Source organism: Aquila chrysaetos, chromosome 9, assembly GCF_900496995.4.
Source record: "Aquila chrysaetos chrysaetos chromosome 9, bAquChr1.4, whole genome shotgun sequence".
NCBI lineage: Eukaryota > Metazoa > Chordata > Aves > Accipitriformes > Accipitridae > Aquila > Aquila chrysaetos.
Window position 1 is genome coordinate 25,048,226 of NC_044012.1, and position 18,817 is coordinate 25,067,042.

The 18,817-nt window shown below is 45.8% G+C and overlaps 1 protein-coding gene across 7 annotated transcripts in view; it reads right to left on the reverse strand.

Moving 5' to 3' along the window:
- Nucleotides 1-18,817, reverse strand: part of OTUD7B (OTU deubiquitinase 7B) — a 35,120-nt gene that overhangs the window by 2,728 nt on the left and 13,575 nt on the right. For all 7 annotated transcript variants that reach the window (XM_030024203.2, XM_030024198.2, XM_030024199.2 and 4 more), the window contains 10 exons: nt 17,310-17,458; nt 13,183-13,353; nt 12,777-12,992; nt 7,644-7,745; nt 6,629-6,756; nt 4,245-4,357; nt 3,463-3,590; nt 2,667-2,816; nt 1,665-1,779; nt 474-558 (listed from right to left, as the gene is read on the reverse strand). In XM_030024203.2, coding sequence (XP_029880063.1) covers nt 474-558; nt 1,665-1,779; nt 2,667-2,816; nt 3,463-3,590; nt 4,245-4,357; nt 6,629-6,756; nt 7,644-7,745; nt 12,777-12,992; nt 13,183-13,353; nt 17,310-17,382 — 1,281 coding nt within the window. In that variant the 5' untranslated portion in view covers nt 17,383-17,458. The remainder of the gene's footprint in view (nt 1-473; nt 559-1,664; nt 1,780-2,666; nt 2,817-3,462; nt 3,591-4,244; nt 4,358-6,628; nt 6,757-7,643; nt 7,746-12,776; nt 12,993-13,182; nt 13,354-17,309; nt 17,459-18,817) is intronic.

The following is an 18,817-nucleotide window of genomic DNA, read 5'->3' on the forward strand; positions in this document are numbered from 1 at the left end:
CCTTCATGCTGTCAAGGCACCTACCACCATCTGCCAACGCACCACCAGAGAGATTTGGGAAGCAGACGGGAGTTTTCCTGCCAAGGAAAGGTCCCAGGAAAACTACAGTCAAACCACGGGTCTCAAGGCAGCTTCTGGCAGCTGTAAACCAACAGTTCGTGTTTGTCTTGGAGCAGGCAGCATCGTCTTCATTGCCAGCCACCTACACAAGAGCCTGCCCTGCGGGATGTACAAGGGCTGCGTTTCAAGTTTGCATGAAGAGTAAAAACAGGCATGAAAAGCTCTAGGAAAATAGTGCACATGCAAAAAAGCAGGTCTTTTATCTGCTCAGAGCAGTATTAGCTGCAATTTCTGCAGGCACAGATCACCTCACGTGAAGGAGAGCAAGCCAGCTGACGACTTCACGACTGCTGCCCTGCAGAAAGTAGGTTTAAATAATTAAAGAGTAAAGAAAATACTCCTTGTCTCTTTACCTGCATGTCACAAGGCAATGTGATCCATTTAACATTCATGTAGCTGTGCAGCAAGTGCAGCTTTGCTTCCAGTGATAACGTCACACTAAAATTTAAAATAAGGATAAAAAAAAAGTTAGAGTTAAGTTTCATTTTAATAACTGAGGTTCTCTCCTCTATATTTAGTTATTTGCCTGTTGTCTTTATGTTAAAAAGCATGTTTTAACACAGCAGGTATAACTGCATCAAGACAGCAGCAGTACAAAAGGTGACATTTTTGTAGCCTTCCAAACCTTTCAATTAAAAACCAAAAGACTAAATAAGAAGATTCCTGAATATCCAAATCAAGCTTGCTATAAATTAAAATGAACTTGACAAATAATCTTACTTGCACATGAGACAAATACCAAAAAAGCAGATGTCTCAGATCTAAATAGAGGTAGTTTCAAAATGATTCTCCTCTCCACGAAAACAACTTCAGAAAAGAGTAAAGATGTTTTCTCAAAAATTTCCATTTGTCAAAAAAAAAAATTCTTTCCAGTAAAAACAGGGACAGAGCCTTTTCCATGGGCTCCAAACCCCTCAAAATGAGAAACTGTATCGGTATAAACCTGTGCTGAATTTTAATACTTTGATCTTGGAGGTTTCTAGGTTTCCTAACCCAAAGTCAGATGATGGACAAGTCATGCTCCCAGCTCTGACCACTACACCCACTGCTGCTGCCTTTTGGCTCAATAACAGGAAACTCGCTACTACCAAACCCTGACATGCTTGCCCTTAGTCTGAGTCAAAAATAGGAAGGGTGTCTGACTGCAAGTCACCCTCCCAGTTCCAGGGCCCACGCTCAGAGATACTTGTCATCTTTGAGTGGGGAGAGAGCAATGGAAAAAATACACTTCTTTTTGTGTAAATATGACAGCCGATCCTCTGCTGCTTCTCGTTTCTGAGCTACGCCCAGTCTGGAGCTCTAGGATTTGGAGCAATCAACTCTTCACCTTGTGGGAATGAAGCTCATGAGATGTCACAGTCCTACCCAAAATGTACCGAAATCAGGGCATCAGAAGAGAATAAAGTAAAAGAAAAAGCCATTCTGTCCCCACTGAATAAGTTCATACCCTGAGTACAACTTTCATCCAGCCACAAGAAATCCCCAGCTGGGGACAGAGCCACGAACCCTCCAGCTGGGACCGCTCTGGTTTGCCATTAACCAACCTGGCCAGCTTGACATTGTCACTGTCGTCTTTTCCCCACTGCCATTCCTTCCCGGGATCCACGGCAAAGTGCACAGGGAGCAGCTTGTGCTCGGAGTCCGTCAGGGGGATCACAGCTGCATGAGGGACAGAAAGCTCACTTTTAATGCCTGAAAGGACAAACCTTTCACATGGGCAGCCAAGCTCTGAGCGCCCGCCAAGAACAACATCACCTCTGATGGCAACTGGTGTCACACCAAATCACACGGCGATTGCCAATGCTTGGGATCATAGAAACATCATAGAATCACAGAATGGTTTGGGTTGGAAGGGACCTTTAAAGGTCACCTAGTCCAACCCCCCTGCCATAAGCAGGGACGTCTCCCACTCGATCAGATTGCTCAGAGCCCCGTCCAACCCAACCTCGAATGTCTCCAGCAATGGGGCATCGACCACCTCTCTGGGCAACCTATGCTGGTGCCTCCCCACCTGCAGCGTGAAACATTTCTTCCTGACATCTGGTCTGAATTTCCCCTCTTCTAGTGTAAAACCATCACCCCTTGTCCTATCGCTACAGGCCCTACTAAAAAGTCTGTCCCCATCTTTCTTATAAGTACTGAAAGACCACAACAAGGTCTCCCCGGAGCCTCCTCTTCTCCAGACTGAACAACCCCAACTCTCTTGGCCTCTCTCCATAGCAGAGGTGTTCCAGCCCTTGCATCATTTTTGTGTTCCCCCTCTGGACCCACTCCGACAGCTCTGTGTCTTTCCTGCGCTGAGGACCCCCGAGCTGGGTCCAGAGCTCCAGGGGGCGTCTCACCAGAGTGGAGCAGAGGGGCAGAATTCCCTCCCTCGACCTGTTGGCCATGCTGCTGGTGATGCAGCCCAGGAAACAGTTGGCTTGCTGGGCTGTCAGTGCACATTGCCAGCTCAGGTCCCATTTGTCACCCACCTGTACCCCCAAGTCCTTCTCCATAGGGCTGCTCTCGATGCTATATTGATATAAATCTTGTTTACCACCTACCTTGATCTTTTGTGGGTTCCTTCTGCTCCATGGATACCAGGGCAGAAAAATGGGCTTGGTCGTAAGCCAGGACCAATGGAGAACGATGGCATTTGTTGGCTGGGACTTCCAGGGGAAGATAGATCCCTCCAAAGGGAATAGGGGCAAAGGCTGGAAAGAAATCAGGGTGGTTAGTTTTCACAATAGGTTAAAGAGTTAGGAGTTGTTTATACTGAAATTGCTCCGGAACAAGCTGTTTGCTTCATTCAAGGTTTCACCTGCAATCATCTGTCAGCTCGAGGGACACTAAAAAAAATAAACCACAGCCCAAAATAGACATCTATTTTACATCTGGAGGAACACAGTTGCAAAATGAGCCTGTATTTTCTATAAAAAACCCTTCTTCACTCCTCCACAAGACAACTTAAAACCTGCATACAGAATGATGGCAATTGATTAATCTTTTCTGACAGGAAATTAAGTCTGCTAGTGGAAAATATGACATGCAGGGAACGGAATTTCCCATCTGTACACACACGTGTGGCGGCAAAAGAGGTAGAAAAAACCCCCATCACGTGGATGCTCTTAGAAATAGCAAAAGATCAGACTGCGATGCTGAGCTGTGTTTCTCATGCCCTTCATGGGAATCACCCACAGCACCCTGCAGCAGTTTAACGCACCCTGTCCTTTGCTCTCCGATTCAAGATCCAGCTTCATTGAGCAAAAAGACCCTGTGAAAACATGCTGATAGAGTGCAAACACACAGTTTGAGCATGCATGATTCATAAAGACTTTTAAAAGAGAGTGCAATTCTTACCTTCTCCCCCTGAGTCCCGCAGCATCGTGTCTGCCACCACCACTATGGGTCTCTTCAACACGTGGGCGAGGACGAAGACGTGAAACTCCTCCAGGCTCTCGTACACCGGCTCTTCAGAGCTTTCAACACTTTGGGAAATGAGAAATTAATTTTCACCCCTTGAGTATTTAATCCTTGCTTTTAAAAACAGGATGAGGTCTTTATAGGCAGCCACGTAGAGGCAGATCATATTAATAGCACTAACTTTGATCTCGGCTCTAATTTGAGATTTTAGATGTAGATCCCCCCAAAATGCCCTATTCTAAGACAAGGGTTGTACCCAGGAAATACCACATTGCTGCTTGGCACTTCTGGGAGTCTCTTATCTAAAGAGTCTCAAAAGTAGTGTTTGTTTGGGACAGATGCGGCAATAAAGTGCCCTTGAAATACAGAGTGAGCACTGCAGAAATTCTCAACTTTTGTTTCTTACTCTCGGTTTGGAGACATCAACATGATGAAACACGAGAAAAGATTAGTTTTCTGTTCAGTGTATGCGTTACCCCACAAAAAGGGGTCAGGCAGCATTTAAATAATTTCCTGTGATGCTTTATGGACTTCTCGTTGTTCCCCATGATCCTTCAATCCTTCCCCTTAAAACCCTACAAGCTGGACCAAAGCAGCAATCCCCAGCCTTGTCCTTTGACCTGCCCTTGAGAATTATCCCGAGCTGTACACTGAAGGAAAATATTTTTTGTGTTTTACATCTAGATGTATTCTTTTTTAATTCAGTCCCCTCCACGTACCCTCCACAGCTGCCCCCGTTGGTGCCGTAGTGTACACGAGGCTCACTGGATGCCAGCTTGATCAGCTCGTTCCACTCCTTCTGCCACTCCTCTTCAGTGTAAACAAGACCAGACTGGAAAATGGCAAATAAAACCCAAAATCTTTGAAGTCAGTATTTTCCAATCTCTGCAGCGTACTTTTATGCACACAGCCACAACTTTTCTCTATGGATTTATGCAAAAATAATTAATATATTATGCAAAAAAGTGCACACTTCCAAATCTGTGTTCTCAAGCCAGCCAGGGAGAAAACCTGCCTGAAACGGAAGTTTGCCTTTTGCAGGGTGGAAGTAAACATTTCAACCCACAGAATGAGAGGAAACCTTTACTCTTACACTAAATCCTTCCAGTATTAAAGATGACATGATCTATTGACAAGAGACAGTGGGACAGATAATTGGACTAGCTAAAATACAGAATTTATTTTCCTTCAGAAAACAATGAAGACACCATAGCATCTATAAATATTCAATTCAAGGGTTGCTTTGCTATTTCAACACACGGTGAAGCTGCATTTTACTCACATTTCCTTACATTATCATTGCAAAATGTCCATTCCACAATCACACCGTGCATGATATGAGACATCACTGTCCACTGAGGAGGCATGGCAAGGGAAACCCACGTAGGGCAAAGCCCTCTCCTTGAAAAGCTGCGATGCTCTGAAGCCAGATCCATAACGGTCTATCGACAGAATACATTGCCTTCGGTACAACCACCCTACTTTATAAAGCCTGCATCAAGCATTAGATTCAGGAATTACACCTTTCCTCCTTAACGCAGAAGCTTTTCAAACAGCTTCCAACACAATCCCAGAGTTGAAAGGTATCAGAAGCCATATCCATCCCAAGGAAGGGGAGAAATACCTTAAAAACACAAGACCGTGCACAAAGCTAAGCTCAAGCCTCCTGTATTTAAGGCCATAAGCTGAGAAACGCAACAGGAAGGGCAGCAGCCTTACCCTCCTCCTTTCCCCAGCTCCATAATCTGAGCTCCAGCATCCAAACACAACATCCTAAGTCCTCAAAGCTGCCAAGAAAGCCATCGAGCTGTGCACCAGAAGTAACTGATGGCATGTTCAGCGCTCTGCTTTGTTCTGTAAGGTATTGATTAAGTGTCTCTGCTCCTGGTTATGTCATCAACACAAATTCTTTCATCGCTGATTTAAAGCTTGTGAAGCAAAGCATGGGAGGAGAATATTGCACCCACAGCGGGTTGTGAAATTCAGAGCAGCATCCATCACCCTGGGCTGCTTCTTTCAGAGCTTATTTGGAAAGGAGGAGCTCATAATCCTCGACTTCCAGCCAACTGCTTAAGCGGTACGTGCAATTCCTGGACCATTGCACTACCTGCATCCCACATCCACTGCCGGGATCTTTGGCTTGTGCTGAGGACCAGGGCACGACACCACCCCATCCTATACCCTGAGTATTTTCAAGTCCTTTTAAGATCTGCAAGTCACAGTACTTTGCTGACGGCTAATTCTAGAGCATGCAGTTTAGAGAGATGCATAAAAGCATGCTTTTAATAGCAGTAAAATCTCTGATAATTTATTAACTACTCTGCTTCAACTACTGCTGCATTTTACTGCGGCAGTACTACATGCTCTATTAAAATGCACTACATCCTCTACTAAAATGCACCATTCTAACTACTCTGTGGGAATTTCAAACAGGGAAATACATATTTTTTCAAATTGTCAAGATATGAATCTTTGTGCCCTTCCAAAAATAAAAAGGAAGCTGGAGAGTAAACAACATCCTTCAGTGTCAGGTGAAAACAAAAGTTTACCCTGTTCACAAAACCCTCTCGACACAGACGGGCTGTCTCTCACCATGTGAGGACATCCGGTAAAACTTTCCACCTTGACAAAGTCACCTCCCTGCTTTCGGGGGGGGGCCCGTGTCACAGCTTTGAAAAGCCTTTAATGTGGCAGGCTCATGAATTTCCTTTTTTGGTGAAGGAGTTTGCTCCATGCTTTGACCGAGGCGCATCTTGCTGATCTTTATCGCTGGAGAGACCTACACCGCAGCGTTGTTTTTCTCTTAAAAGCCCAGCACATCCTGCTGGATATTAAATGCCTGAAGGTAACATTTGTTTTCCATCAATATTGGGCATAACATGGCTCTAATAAAGAATTTTCCTACCTTGTAATAAAGAGAATGTCGCCATAGTTTAGATCAAAGGATACGCCTTGTCATGGTATAGCCAAGTACCACAAGGCAGGGAGTTGCCCAAAATTCAAGACAGACTTTATCATGATAGGAAGCATCTCTCAGACCCATGGGATATTTTATCAAGACTTTCTCCTCAGCACAGAGGACTGTGTTCGGTCTGGTTCCTACCTCCTTGTTCTGCTGCGTTTGCTGCCAACGCCACCTCCGCTTCAGGGCTTCCCTTTCCATGCCTTTATCCATCAAGGTGTAAAGGGATTTGCGAAGCATGAGATCTCTATCGTGGAAACCCCACATACCTGCATGGGGGGGGAAGAAACAGCAGCAGAGGATTAGCAGCAGCTGGCATCGCTCCATCGATCTGCTGAGGTCCTGCAACCTGCCACAAACCAGGGGAAGTGGCTAAACTGGGAAACAGAGGCAGAGAATGCAAGTTTCTCAATCTAAATAACAAAACTCCTCGTTCAAAGCCTGCATTTTTCCACCTGTGGCAAGTTTTCATGCAGCTAAATGGAGATGCTGCCACCTCTGCTTTCAACTCTAAAGCATCTTACAGATGCAGCAAAATATTTGTTCACAAAATTACACGCTCCTTTACGTCAGTGTCTGATGGGAAAACAAGACCAGATTAAAGAAGACTGTGGTTGCGCTGTGTCTGAAATACAAATAGGAAGGAAATACACAACCCTGCTGATTTCAAAGTCTGGAAACCTCAGAAAATTTACTATGGTCACACTTGACAAGATGAAGTCGCTGGAGAAAACCTGAGCTCCTGAAACTTCAACGTGCAAGAAGAGGGAAGGGGTGGCTCCGTTATTTCACATTTCCTTCAGAAATAGAGGGAAACTTGCCAAATGGAAAGGGAGAGGTATTTCAGAAGTACACAGGCTACTGGTGCCCTGTTTCCTTCAACCCATTCCTCTCCCACAGAGCCTGAGCATCACGACTGCTCGCACACCCACTGCCGCAGTGGCCGGGATGAGTGGCAGCATCCCGGTTTCCTGCAGGAATGGATGGGAAACGCTTGGTCCTGCTCCTAAACGATGGTCCTGGGCTCTCCTCCCAACACAGCCTCTTCCCCAGCCTCAGCCGGCGAAGGGAGGTGGCACCAGCACGGTGCATGTTACTGGGTCTGAAGTGAACTGGTTTATTATTTCACCTGCCGTGAATTAAGTCAAGCTCTTACCCAGGGAGGCGGCATGGAGCAGGCAGTTCCCGTCACCGGTGGTGGCCAGGGGAAGCAGCCTTTGGCAACTGGGATCCACATTCGCCCACCAGTTCAGACGACCTGTGGGAATATTTGAGAGCGTGAAAACGGGGCCCGTTACACAACGTGGGACGGCTGCGTTCATCCCTTCAAAAAACGCCAACGAGGATTGAAACCTGCTTAATTTGCAGGGGAGCACCCAAAGAGACGAGCAGTTATAGACCCATCCCGCGGCTGGAAGAAGGAAGGATTCAAGATGGTAATAAAGCAACAAAAAGGGGAGATTGGAGTGCAAAACTTCATGGGGATGCAGGGAAATGGCCAGGCTGAACTTAAAGTCACACAAATTAGAATTAGTTAGAAACAGGAGCCAGCCCAGCCAGGACTTTAACCCAGACCAGCGCTCTCCTCCTCTCCATTTCTCCCCCCACCCTACTTATTTCAAACCCCTCAAAACCACCAGGCTGAAAACACCTCCTTAAGTGCCTGTCACAAATGGTGCCCAACAGCTTCTCCAGTTAACCTCTTTTCGATTCTTCTCATAACCAAATCACCCCTATTTAAACCACCTCACGGCAGTCATTTTTTCCTTGTTCACTGGTTTAGGTACAATTCTCAGGGACTTTTGCTGATCCCAGCAGCTTTACCAATGAAAATGCAAACTGACAGTGCTTTACGCCGTTTAAAAATAGCAGCTTTTTAGTAATATAAGGCACTTGTAGTAATCCAAGTCAAGAGCATCTAAAAATAGAAGCTGGGAAAAAATTAACATACACACTGCAGTCAAGTATGGTGCAACTGGAGGTTAAACATTTATCAAGGAAACGGAGTTGGGCTGAATTAGGACTTTGAACTTACAACCCAGCCTGCGTCTCACTCTGCTATGCCCTCAAAAACAGGCGCTGTCTTCCTTGGCTGCAACTTTTTCCAGTAGCTTTTCTGCCGCACATCCTGTGCAAGAGGCATTTTTTTGGCTGGTAGATGCTGTTCAGGCTTCCAACGAGTTGCATTTAAATTGCTCTTGCAGAAAACCAGCCCATTTCCAGCATTTCTAACGAACTTCTCCCTGCTCCCGAGCAAGGTCCCTGCCAGGGACCCCCGCTCTCAAACACAGGATTTCTTGAAATTGTTTGCACAACCTCAGCAACAGCAGCTGTGGAAGAGCTAAATACAGAAAACTTGTTTTTTAAACACTGATAAACACAGGAAAACATAAAAACGCAGCGCTAACTGCAACGCCAGGCGGGTGGTTTCTTTTCTCGGCATCGGGAAAGGAACCCATTGGAGTTGAAAAGTGTTTAGTACACAGCCTCGGGACAATAGCTCCACTCGGAAAAGCCGGCTATTTTCACTCAATATAGCTCCTGGCACGGTGAAGTCACAAGCCCGTGCCAAGTGGCACGGGGCCAGAGGAGCAAACCGAGCAGCAAAACAGCGTCTCACAAAAGCTAACCAAAATGTAATGCTACTGTAGGGAGCGCCGAGCTGCTTGTTTTTTCTAAAAATCCATTTCACATCGCTCCTGAAGAATTTGCTGCTCTTCTTAACAGCTGGGGTGGGGTGCTCTGGGGTGTCTGCATCTCTGGTCAGCGCTTCGGAGGTTGTGCAACCTCTCGTTGAGCTGAGTCGGGTCTGATTCAGAGGGGACACACCTTGGGGAGGCATTTCTATTTGCAGCGTGCGGTCACGCCGTGCTGCGCACATCTCCAGCAAGGCAGGCAGAGTAATTTGTACAGATTTCCAGTTACGCAAGAGAAGTCATCTCGAAAGAAACCACATTCCCCAAACCCTTCTCTGAATGTTTTGCTCCTACCAAGGTGGTGCAAATGCCAAGAGGCCCCCTAGAAGCATTTAAAACAACATATTTCTCTGCACGCGGTTATTAGGAACAAACCCTGAAAGCTCTACGAGAAAGATCACTGGATTCAAGGGATCTTCCTGCAACCATCGCTTGAGCGGCAAGGTCAGCGACAGTGCTTCTGCCCATCTGAAAGAGTCCACCGGCACCAAGACACTTCCTCTGCATCCAGCACCACGACTCTTACAGGGTCCAGTTTTGCCCTGCTGCTGGTTTTGCTACAGAACATCTGTTCGTCCCAGCAGAGATCAGGAACCTACGCCCAAAGGTGTACATTTGGTAAAAGGCGGTTGTTTCTTCTAACAGGAACCATCTAAATAGGTCACGGCGATAGGAAGGAACAAAGACCGTGCTCCTCCCAGCCCAAAGACGTGGATTGACGCATCGAAAAACCAAATGGCTCCCCTAAGGCTACGAGGGAACCCAGCGCCCTAATTACAAGGCCATCCTCTCTGCGTGACAAAGGTAGTATTCTGGGGATGACTTGGCCTTGTGCTCCTTGGGCTGACGTGACAGGTCCAATATGAACACCCACCACAACCTCTGTGCAGTGACTACAGACCACTGGGGCTTTCCCCAGCTGCTGAATCACCAGTGGTGGTGAAGAAGCAGGTTCACCACCTAGAATTGAGCTAAAAAAGAGACCGGAAAAGGAGAGCAGCTAGAAAAAAGTGGCATCTATGCTGAAGCAAGCTCACTTCATGTAGCTAAAATGAGATAATTCATCTGTAGTCTCCTTATCTAATCTGGACCCCATCTCTTTGATGAAAGCAACACCTGCAGAAAACATTTTTCCTTTCAGGATCTGGCAGCAACAAGAGCTTGTTCCGAGTGCATGTACACATTGGTAGCTACTTTCTCCCATGTTTCGGAAAGGATGGGAATCGAAGGCTTCCAACCAACCCTGCTATCGCTCTGCCTGCCAAAATGATGCAACCCACGGCAGCGGGCATCTCACCAAGAACTCAGTCGTCCTCCTCCGCAGCACAGGCTCAGCCTCCCAGTCTTGCTGCTGAGGATGACAGCGGAGGGGCTGAAGGCATCGCAGCAGTGGTACTGCGCCGTGGGCAGAGCCCAGCACCCAACTTCTGAGAAGGTTTTACCTGCCTTTTGAAGCAAGGTGGACCCAGACCTGAGCTCGTCTCTCCTGCTAAGGGAACCAGTCTGGCCAATGACTTATGGGCGAAAATATTTGCAAGTCGGATGCTAGGTAGGTAAGACAGAGAGGGGTACGTGTACACAAGTGCCTCTGCTCATGCATGGGCTAAACCCAGGCTGAAAAGCTTCTCAAACACCCCAGGTGATGCATCACCAAGGCACCTATTTCTTTGATTGCCCACTCTGAGACATGGGACATTTATGCCCCAAGAACGAGGAACCCATTTGCTGTTCCTTCGATGTCGTTCCTGCAGCAAAGCAAGCACGCTGATCTCTTAACTCAGCAGCTTTTAATAGTCCACCTACAGATGTTTATTAAATATTAGGCTCAAGTGTGAAGTGGGAGGTTTCTTGCCAATAGGCTGGGGGACTTTGGAAGGCGTGCTTGGCACCGTGTCCCTGGCTCCAGGGAGAAAGCCTGACCTCGGAGCCAAGGAAAAGCCATCAAACCCAGGGGTTTCTTTCAGCTCTTCCCGATTCTGGGGGTTTTTTTGGTGTTTGTTTTTTGTTTGTTTGTTTGTTTGGTTTTTTTTAATAGCCGTGGGCAAGGCACCGCCGACTGCTCCTCCATGTGTGCAACGAGAAAAACCACTCTGCATCTTCAAAATATAGGGCAAAGCTTAATCCATTTAGGTTTGCGACAAAGAACGCTCAGGTTGCGGCAAGGGCCAAATTTTGAGCTTCACCAAGACCTTTTCATACAACTGAGCACATTAAAAGCTTTAAGAGGATGTCATTACAATTTACAGCCACTTTAAAGCGCACTTACTCCATCACAGTGGGGTAAAGGGATCTCTGGATAGGAGGAGAAGAGTATCTGAACATTTATTGCTCTATAAAATATTTGCTTAATCCCCTAAGGACAGCACGTACTAAATTAATAACGGAGTCACCATAGATCACACCACCACGCTCAAAACCCTACTTTGAATTACACTTGGAATATTCTATATATGCAGTACAGCCCTTTATTAAAGATAAACACCCATTTATAACAAATGCACATACATAATGCAGATACACTTTAGTCTTCAAAAGGCATTTTCTAAAAATCAGTTACTTAATGTTAACGTTGTCTCAGCCTGCCAGGAAGCATCTCCAGCACACGGATGAAAAAGCACAGCCACCCCTAGTTCCCTCACCCAGCGTTTGTGCTGAAACACAGCAATCCAATACCCCCCCGACTCTGCTCAGATGTAGATCAGTGTGTTTTATTTGCATTAGACATGACAGCTTCGCCATCGACAAAGAGCAATGCTGCTGTAACGAGATCGCTTGGATCAAGTGTTCATTTCCAAAACATGAGAATACTTATTACAGGAACACTTGAGCAGAAGAGGGCTAAAATTTGACATTAAGAATATGTGTCTTCTCTGAAGGAATAGTTTTCTAGGTATATGCATTGGTGACAGAAGCAAAGGAGAGGTGTAAAGGCTCCTGAGATCTTGCCTGGTGTCCTTCTGCCCCCCACCCCATGTAAGCTGTCCTGGTAACATGTATTAGGTTTTCTCTGCCAGCATGGAGGTCCCATTCATTCTCCCTCTAAATCTTATTTAGAGATCACCTAGCAACTATTCAGGAAGAAAACAGCATGTTGGAAAACAAAACCATCTGCACTCGTAAGGTGGTTCCTCTCCAGGCAAACAGAAAGCCAGCAGATGAGTTTTCCTGGATGTAAAACGCATCATGAACCTCAAATGTTTGTAATTGCTTCTAATATTTGTCAGCGGTGATGAGCTACTGTTTGTGTTATGCAGGAATTTCTTTTTCCCCCTTCTCTCAGTAAGGCTGATGGGATGGCGCAGGGCACAGGGAAGCTCAGGGGGTGAGATAATGCAACTTTTTTTTGAGCGTTACCATTCAGCTACATGAGCGATGACAACATCCACCATTTATTTACATTCAGTGTCTGCAGGCAAAGCGAAGCAGGCTCTTACTCAACTCTTGCACTGCGCTATGAAAAGGGATGAAATAATACCTATCAGATACACATCCTTGCAATGGGCTCGCTTCTCTGCAGCCTTAGGCTCGTTCCCGTTGGTACTGCTGCAAAACTGCCACCGCCACAGTGTATTAGCAATAAAAAAAGCACTTACCAGCTTGCTCCAGCGCCACCAGCATCGACTGCTCGATGAGGTCTCGCTCGATGAAGGTGCGGAAGTCCTCCGTGTACACGGTGAGGTCAGGCAGCTGGAAGGTGCAGATGGGCATCTCCAGCAGATGTTCGCTGCTGCCGTTGCTGGAGACGTGGGACCGGGCCAGGGAGACGATGGTCGAGCTGGCATGGGAAATGCCTCGAGACAAGCGTTTTTCTGAGAGGAGAAGGAAGATGAAAAAACACCTCAATGGTGCAGAAGCTGCAAACCTCGCAGAAGCAATTATCAAATCGCTGCCTTCAGCTAGTATTTTTTGGTTGCAAGTGGCCGGATTGCTCCAGCATATAAACATTTCAGGCACCAGAAGGAAGATTTAATTGATCCATATCATTTTTGTGACACTGACCTTGCACGATATCATCCTGCCGCTGGAGCGGCGGTCGCCCGGGACGGGCTGCCTCTTTTTCAGGGGGTTTATAGTTGCGTCCTTCGTTGAAGGAATGGGGTAGGTTGCCAGCATGCACTTGCCTTAGCTGTTCAAAGTCACTCAGGGCTGCGCTCAGGTCCCAGTTCTTGCCTGGATGGGAAGGTATCAATAGTGGTCACCATCACACAAGAAAGAAATCAAGTCAGTTCCTAAAACACTAGAAACTATTAAGAGTGCAGTTTATCACGAAGCACAAAGGCTGTCTAGCTGAAACAAGGAGGCAAGCAGGGTGCAGCACGACTCGTTCAGCTGGTCACTATACATCTGTCCAGAATTTGCATTTCTAGAAAAGATAGAACCACAAACCTGAAGTGCCCAGAAAGCATTGGCTCTACTGCCTCAGGTTATATGGATGGTTTATACCTCGCGTGTGCAGAGACACGTCCAGAGCTTAGAGGGAGCTACTGCTCTTGGTTGCTGGACATCTGCAAAACCTAAACAAAGGTCCAAAGACCTCGAATTTTCACAGAATCACAGGATTATAGATTAGTTTGGGTTGAAAGGGACCTTTAAAGGTCACCTAGTCCGACCCCTCCCACCATGAGCGGGGACACCTCCCACTCAATCAGGTTGCTCAGAGCCCCATCCAATCCGACCACGAATGTCTCCAGTGATGGGGCATCAACCACCTCTCTGGGCAACCTGGGCCAGTGGCTCACCACCCACAGCGTAAAACATTTCTTCCTGACATCTGGTCTGGGAGATAATTTTGCCAGGAGAAGATTCCTGGCTGTAAAATGAAGAAAGGCAGGGTCACCATAACAGCATACACTGAGCACAGCATGGGACCGGAGGAAAATAAACATAATTTTGCCCTTAGGAAAGGGAAATGGAAGGTCAGGCTGTGTCATGTCCACTAGCATCTATATAAACCCAGTGGCCAATTGCTTCAGATCACACCGAGTGCTTTGTTTTATAACTCGCCAACCGCCGTGAACATCATCCATCACGATGTAGGCACCACTTCTTTGCTGACAAAGCTAACAGCTCTCTCTACCCCAATTCATCGCAGGGTAATGCTAGAGCAAAAACACCCAACTTTAAAAGCTGATGATTTGTAACACGAATTTGAAATCTCTGCATGTGGTTTAAGAAGCAGCCGCCCAACTCTTTTTGAGCTGGCACCTGAAATACAGAGGCAAGCAAGGTGCCAGCCGGGCTGGGCGGTATCCAGAAGACTTTACAGCAGGCTTGTGTCATTACTGGACAGATAAATTGTTCAGCAAAACAGCCTGAACTTCGTGGAGTTGAGTGAATCCTTAAAGCAGTTCCATTTCCTTTTAACACTACCCAGCAAGCTGCAAGAACATAATAATAAATTAATGCGCTGAAGTCTTCCAGTATGCAATAAATTGACCTTTTAGAAGCCACTGTCTTCCAAAGGCAAGAATACATAGCAAAAAAAAAAAAAAAAAAAAAAAAAGTCTACCATATGGCTTACATTTAGGAAAACTGATTTTTCTTTTTTTTTATGAACACTGGTAATCTAGGCTCTTAAATTAGCAAGTTAGCAGAAACTGTAGAAAGAAAGCCAACTTTATATATAGTAACTCCACTACAGGAAAGATATATAAACCGCCAATTGGTTTATATGATAGCTCATGGACAATAAAAGAAGTCATTATGTCTAATTCCCTAAAGGAAATAAGCTTCTCAAGTATTTAAATTCTTTTGAGAGATGTAATTTACAGCATTTAATGACTGACTCCAAACGGAAAGTTATTTTAAGCTTTATCTTTTGAGTCAAGGGGATTTTTTTGTTTTGTTTTTGCCTTTTTTTTTTAAAATGAAATAATGAATCAGTATCAAGGAATGAGAATGACCCATCAGATTAAAATTAAATTTGCTGTCGCATCACTATTTGCTTTAGCATGTCAGCAACAGGAGGCTACACCAGCGACACTGACCCATTGCAGCTGCATTTCTCAACCAGCAGCCGCTTCAGAAATTGAGAAAAAACCAAAAGTTTGGAAACTTGGATTTTAGAGAGCAGAATCTAAATAATTTTGCCAATTACTGTGTTCCCTTCTCCCCCAGTTCTTCAGCTTTGTGTGCTTTTGTACGCTGCAATCCTTTGCTGTGGAGGTGATGGGTTTCCAGCGGTGCTGGAGAGCAGAGTGGTGGTGAAGATGATCATTCAGAAGACCTGTCCTTGCCACCAGACAGCGACTTCACTCGACACACGCACGGAACTCAAACCGCAGGCAGAAAACATGACTTAAATCGCTCATATCGCCCTCAAACTTCACACCTGAATAATCCACTTCATACATCTATTTTATCTGTCTGCTTTCACTAATATCCACTCAAAAAAGAAAAATCTCTGCGTTTTCCCTCATTTCCACCCCTGGAGTTGTCAGGTCCACTGAGGCTGCAGGAGAAATAGCAGCGACTCAGCAGCACATCATGAAAATGAGCTAAAACTACCGTTGTCAAAAGAAATCAACCCATGCGCCAAGCAGGAGATGGAGAGTTTTAGGAATTATCTGCTTTAACCTTTTCTATTGCAAGCCTAAATATTTCTTCCAAAAGATAATATTAGAAATCCTGACATGAAACAAAGCAACCTAAACCCAGAAACCAGAACATAAACACACCACAAAACCCACAACTTGCCAGACTTCCGCCGAGATGACGCTCAGCTGTGAAAATTAAAGGGTGAAGCACTGAACCCAGCAAAGCTAATGGGAGTTTTGAAGAGGAAAAAGCTACGAATCAATGCTGTGAGTGCCGAGCCAAGGAGGAGAGCTAGAGCCAAGTAGGTGGAGCAAATTGCCTAAAGACACAGATTCTAGCAACAGTTTCAGGGCTTTGAATTCATTATTGCTAGAGCATCCGGAGCAGCAGCAGCTGGGGAGCCGGTGCGGATGCTGCAGGAGCATCAGTTGGTCCCAGGTTCAAGCAACCACAAAAATGACCTGTATTATACAAGAAAAGGGATGATAGGAAGGAACACAGCAAGTATGGTCTTGCATTATAATTACAGATTGGTTAATTATGTACGAACAGCTCTGCTTCTCAAGCAATGTTTCTGTCCTCCAGCATTACAGCACATGCCAGTATTTACTCACCATCCTTTTGTCAACATTAACCCAAAGGCAATGCTCGCGAGCAAGTTTACAGCCCCAAAATTAAGCCTTAGTATCCTTTCTCCTGTACCCTTCCCATCGCTATAAGTACAGGGTGAAAAAAGTTACCTGCAGCCTTCAACTAAATGTGATCGCTAATGAGCAACTTCTCCATCTTATGGAGTTTTTGAGAAAGCCAGTATTATGCTCTATTTTAGGGCAAACATACGCACGTAAAAAAATAGGTAAAGCACTGGAAAGCTGCCAGCCCGGCATGCCAAGGCTGTTGAGGGCTGGCTTGCCCATTTAAAAGCAAACTGACTGAACGCAGACGATGCTTGCATTCAACTCCTGAGCATCCTAAGCATCTCCATCACCTTAAACCAACTGATCCTGTTCAGTACGAGCCTCCCACGCTGGGTGTAAATGGGGCTCTAAGGGGATGCTCTGCCAGGAGAGGTCACTGGCACCGACAAAACAGCAATTTATATCGGCATGATCAAACCACCTTCACAAGCAGAACAAGATATACCAGTAACAGCACGGTTTTGCCTATATAATTACCCTTGTATTGCTCTCAAAACGCAGGCAGCCTTCACCCAGTGCTAATCCTTTGACCCTTCTGAAGGCATCGCTGCTATAAAGAAAAAAAACCCTTAAATTTTGCTGCTGGCAGCAAACAACTCGCATGAACAGAGAGGACGAAGGAAGGGAAACCACACTCCCGGTTGATCTGTTCTCTTTCCCAATGTTTGAAATTCATTACCTGATGGACGCGTAACAAGAAACCAAGGCAGAATTTCACCAGCTGTGCTGCCGATGGCACCATTTTAGTATCTACATCATCGCACTTGCCAACCACCAGCCCTGGGGGTCCGGCCGGCAGCTCCCTGCCCCTCTCACAACCCCTTTTTTCCAACCAGCTCCCCGTCAGCCACTGCCTGGCTCTTCCCTTCTTTTATTTCCAATTTTATTTACCTTCGAGCAGGTCTCTAGCCAGTCCCGGCTCTGCCCCTGTTGAGCGAACAAAATCCGACAGGACGATGTCCATAGCCGAGGTCGTGCGCTCATGGATTCCTCCCGGCAGCTGGGGTCTGCGGTGCTTGGATCAGCACCTCTGCATCAATCTAGGAACGAGACCAACAACGCACGTGGCTCGCATTACAAAGTATAAAATAATTAGCCTGGCCAGGCAGCCTCTGAGCTGGCCAGGAACTATCCGATGGCAGGTGCCTCAGGGGGAAAATACCACTACCACCCCCCAAATTAATTATGCTTTGGGACTGATATTTAACTAATTGATAATTGGGAGAAAAAATACAAATTTTGCTGCTTTCTCCCCGCACGCTAACAGGCTGTAACAACTCTGCTAACAATAGGCATACCAAGGACTCAGCAAATTCAGGAAAAAAAACCCAATTCTCATTTCAAAGGTGGTGGAGCTTTTCTTTCCAAAATAGTGGCCAAGTAGCCAGGAGAATAAATGAGTTTATTTGGTAGCAGCAAGCAAGCAAAAAGTTTCTCTTCTATACTTGCAGAGAGCTCAGCATCCCTGCCCTCCCCAGGGCAGGCAGTCCTCCTCCAAGCACTCTGGTTGTGCACAAGGGAAATAAAAGCAAGAGCAAAACGCTGTAATTAGTAGATGTTGCTTATGCAAAACAAAACAAAAAGCCCCTTTCAGGCAAAAAAAAAAAAGCCAATTCCTCTTCTTGCAGAAAAAAATAAATGCACCAGCTGGGATCTCCTTCCCAGAAGGGAACAAAATGAGCCCCGTCCAAAGGTACATTACGTAAATCTTCAGTTTTAGCAGGTCCTAAGATTCATAAAGGTGTGTGCTCTTGCTGTGCATTCAAATCCTGATTTTCCGCATTCCTCGAGGCAGAAATGGAGAGCAGCGCACATCTGCAGGAGTTTGGACCAGGCAAAAAGCTCCATGGGATTTTTTTTTTTTTTTGCAGTTAAAGGGTTATGATAAAAATTCTACTGTCAAGGAACAGAAACTGCTGGAAAAAAATTCACCCTGAGCTGAAAATTTGGCACGTAAGGAAGAGGGGAAAAATTCTGTAAGGCTGGCTGAGGGAGGTGTTGCCATATCAAGAGGAAATCTCAGTGTCACGTGAAAGGGGAACAAACCCGTTTGTTTTCCTGGTGCCTTGCAAAAAAGTCTCTTTTCAGGATTATTCCTAAAGATGGGCAGAACTCCCTAATGGCACGCAACTCCCAAACCCCAAGGGCAGCAAGTTAAACATCCACGCTTTAATCTGGAATTTCCTGGCTTTGTTGGTTAAATACCATTCTTATTATCTTCCATGCTTGCTAATCATATACTTATTAACTTTGTGCACACAGAAAAACTACTTAATATTCTTTTATCGCCGCAGCAATCTCAGGGCTATTGTTGGCTGAAGGCAATCCTAAAACCAAGCGTATTCAGATGGCAAAATTTGGCAGCCGATTCTTGCTCTTGCCCAGTCAACGACGTAGGG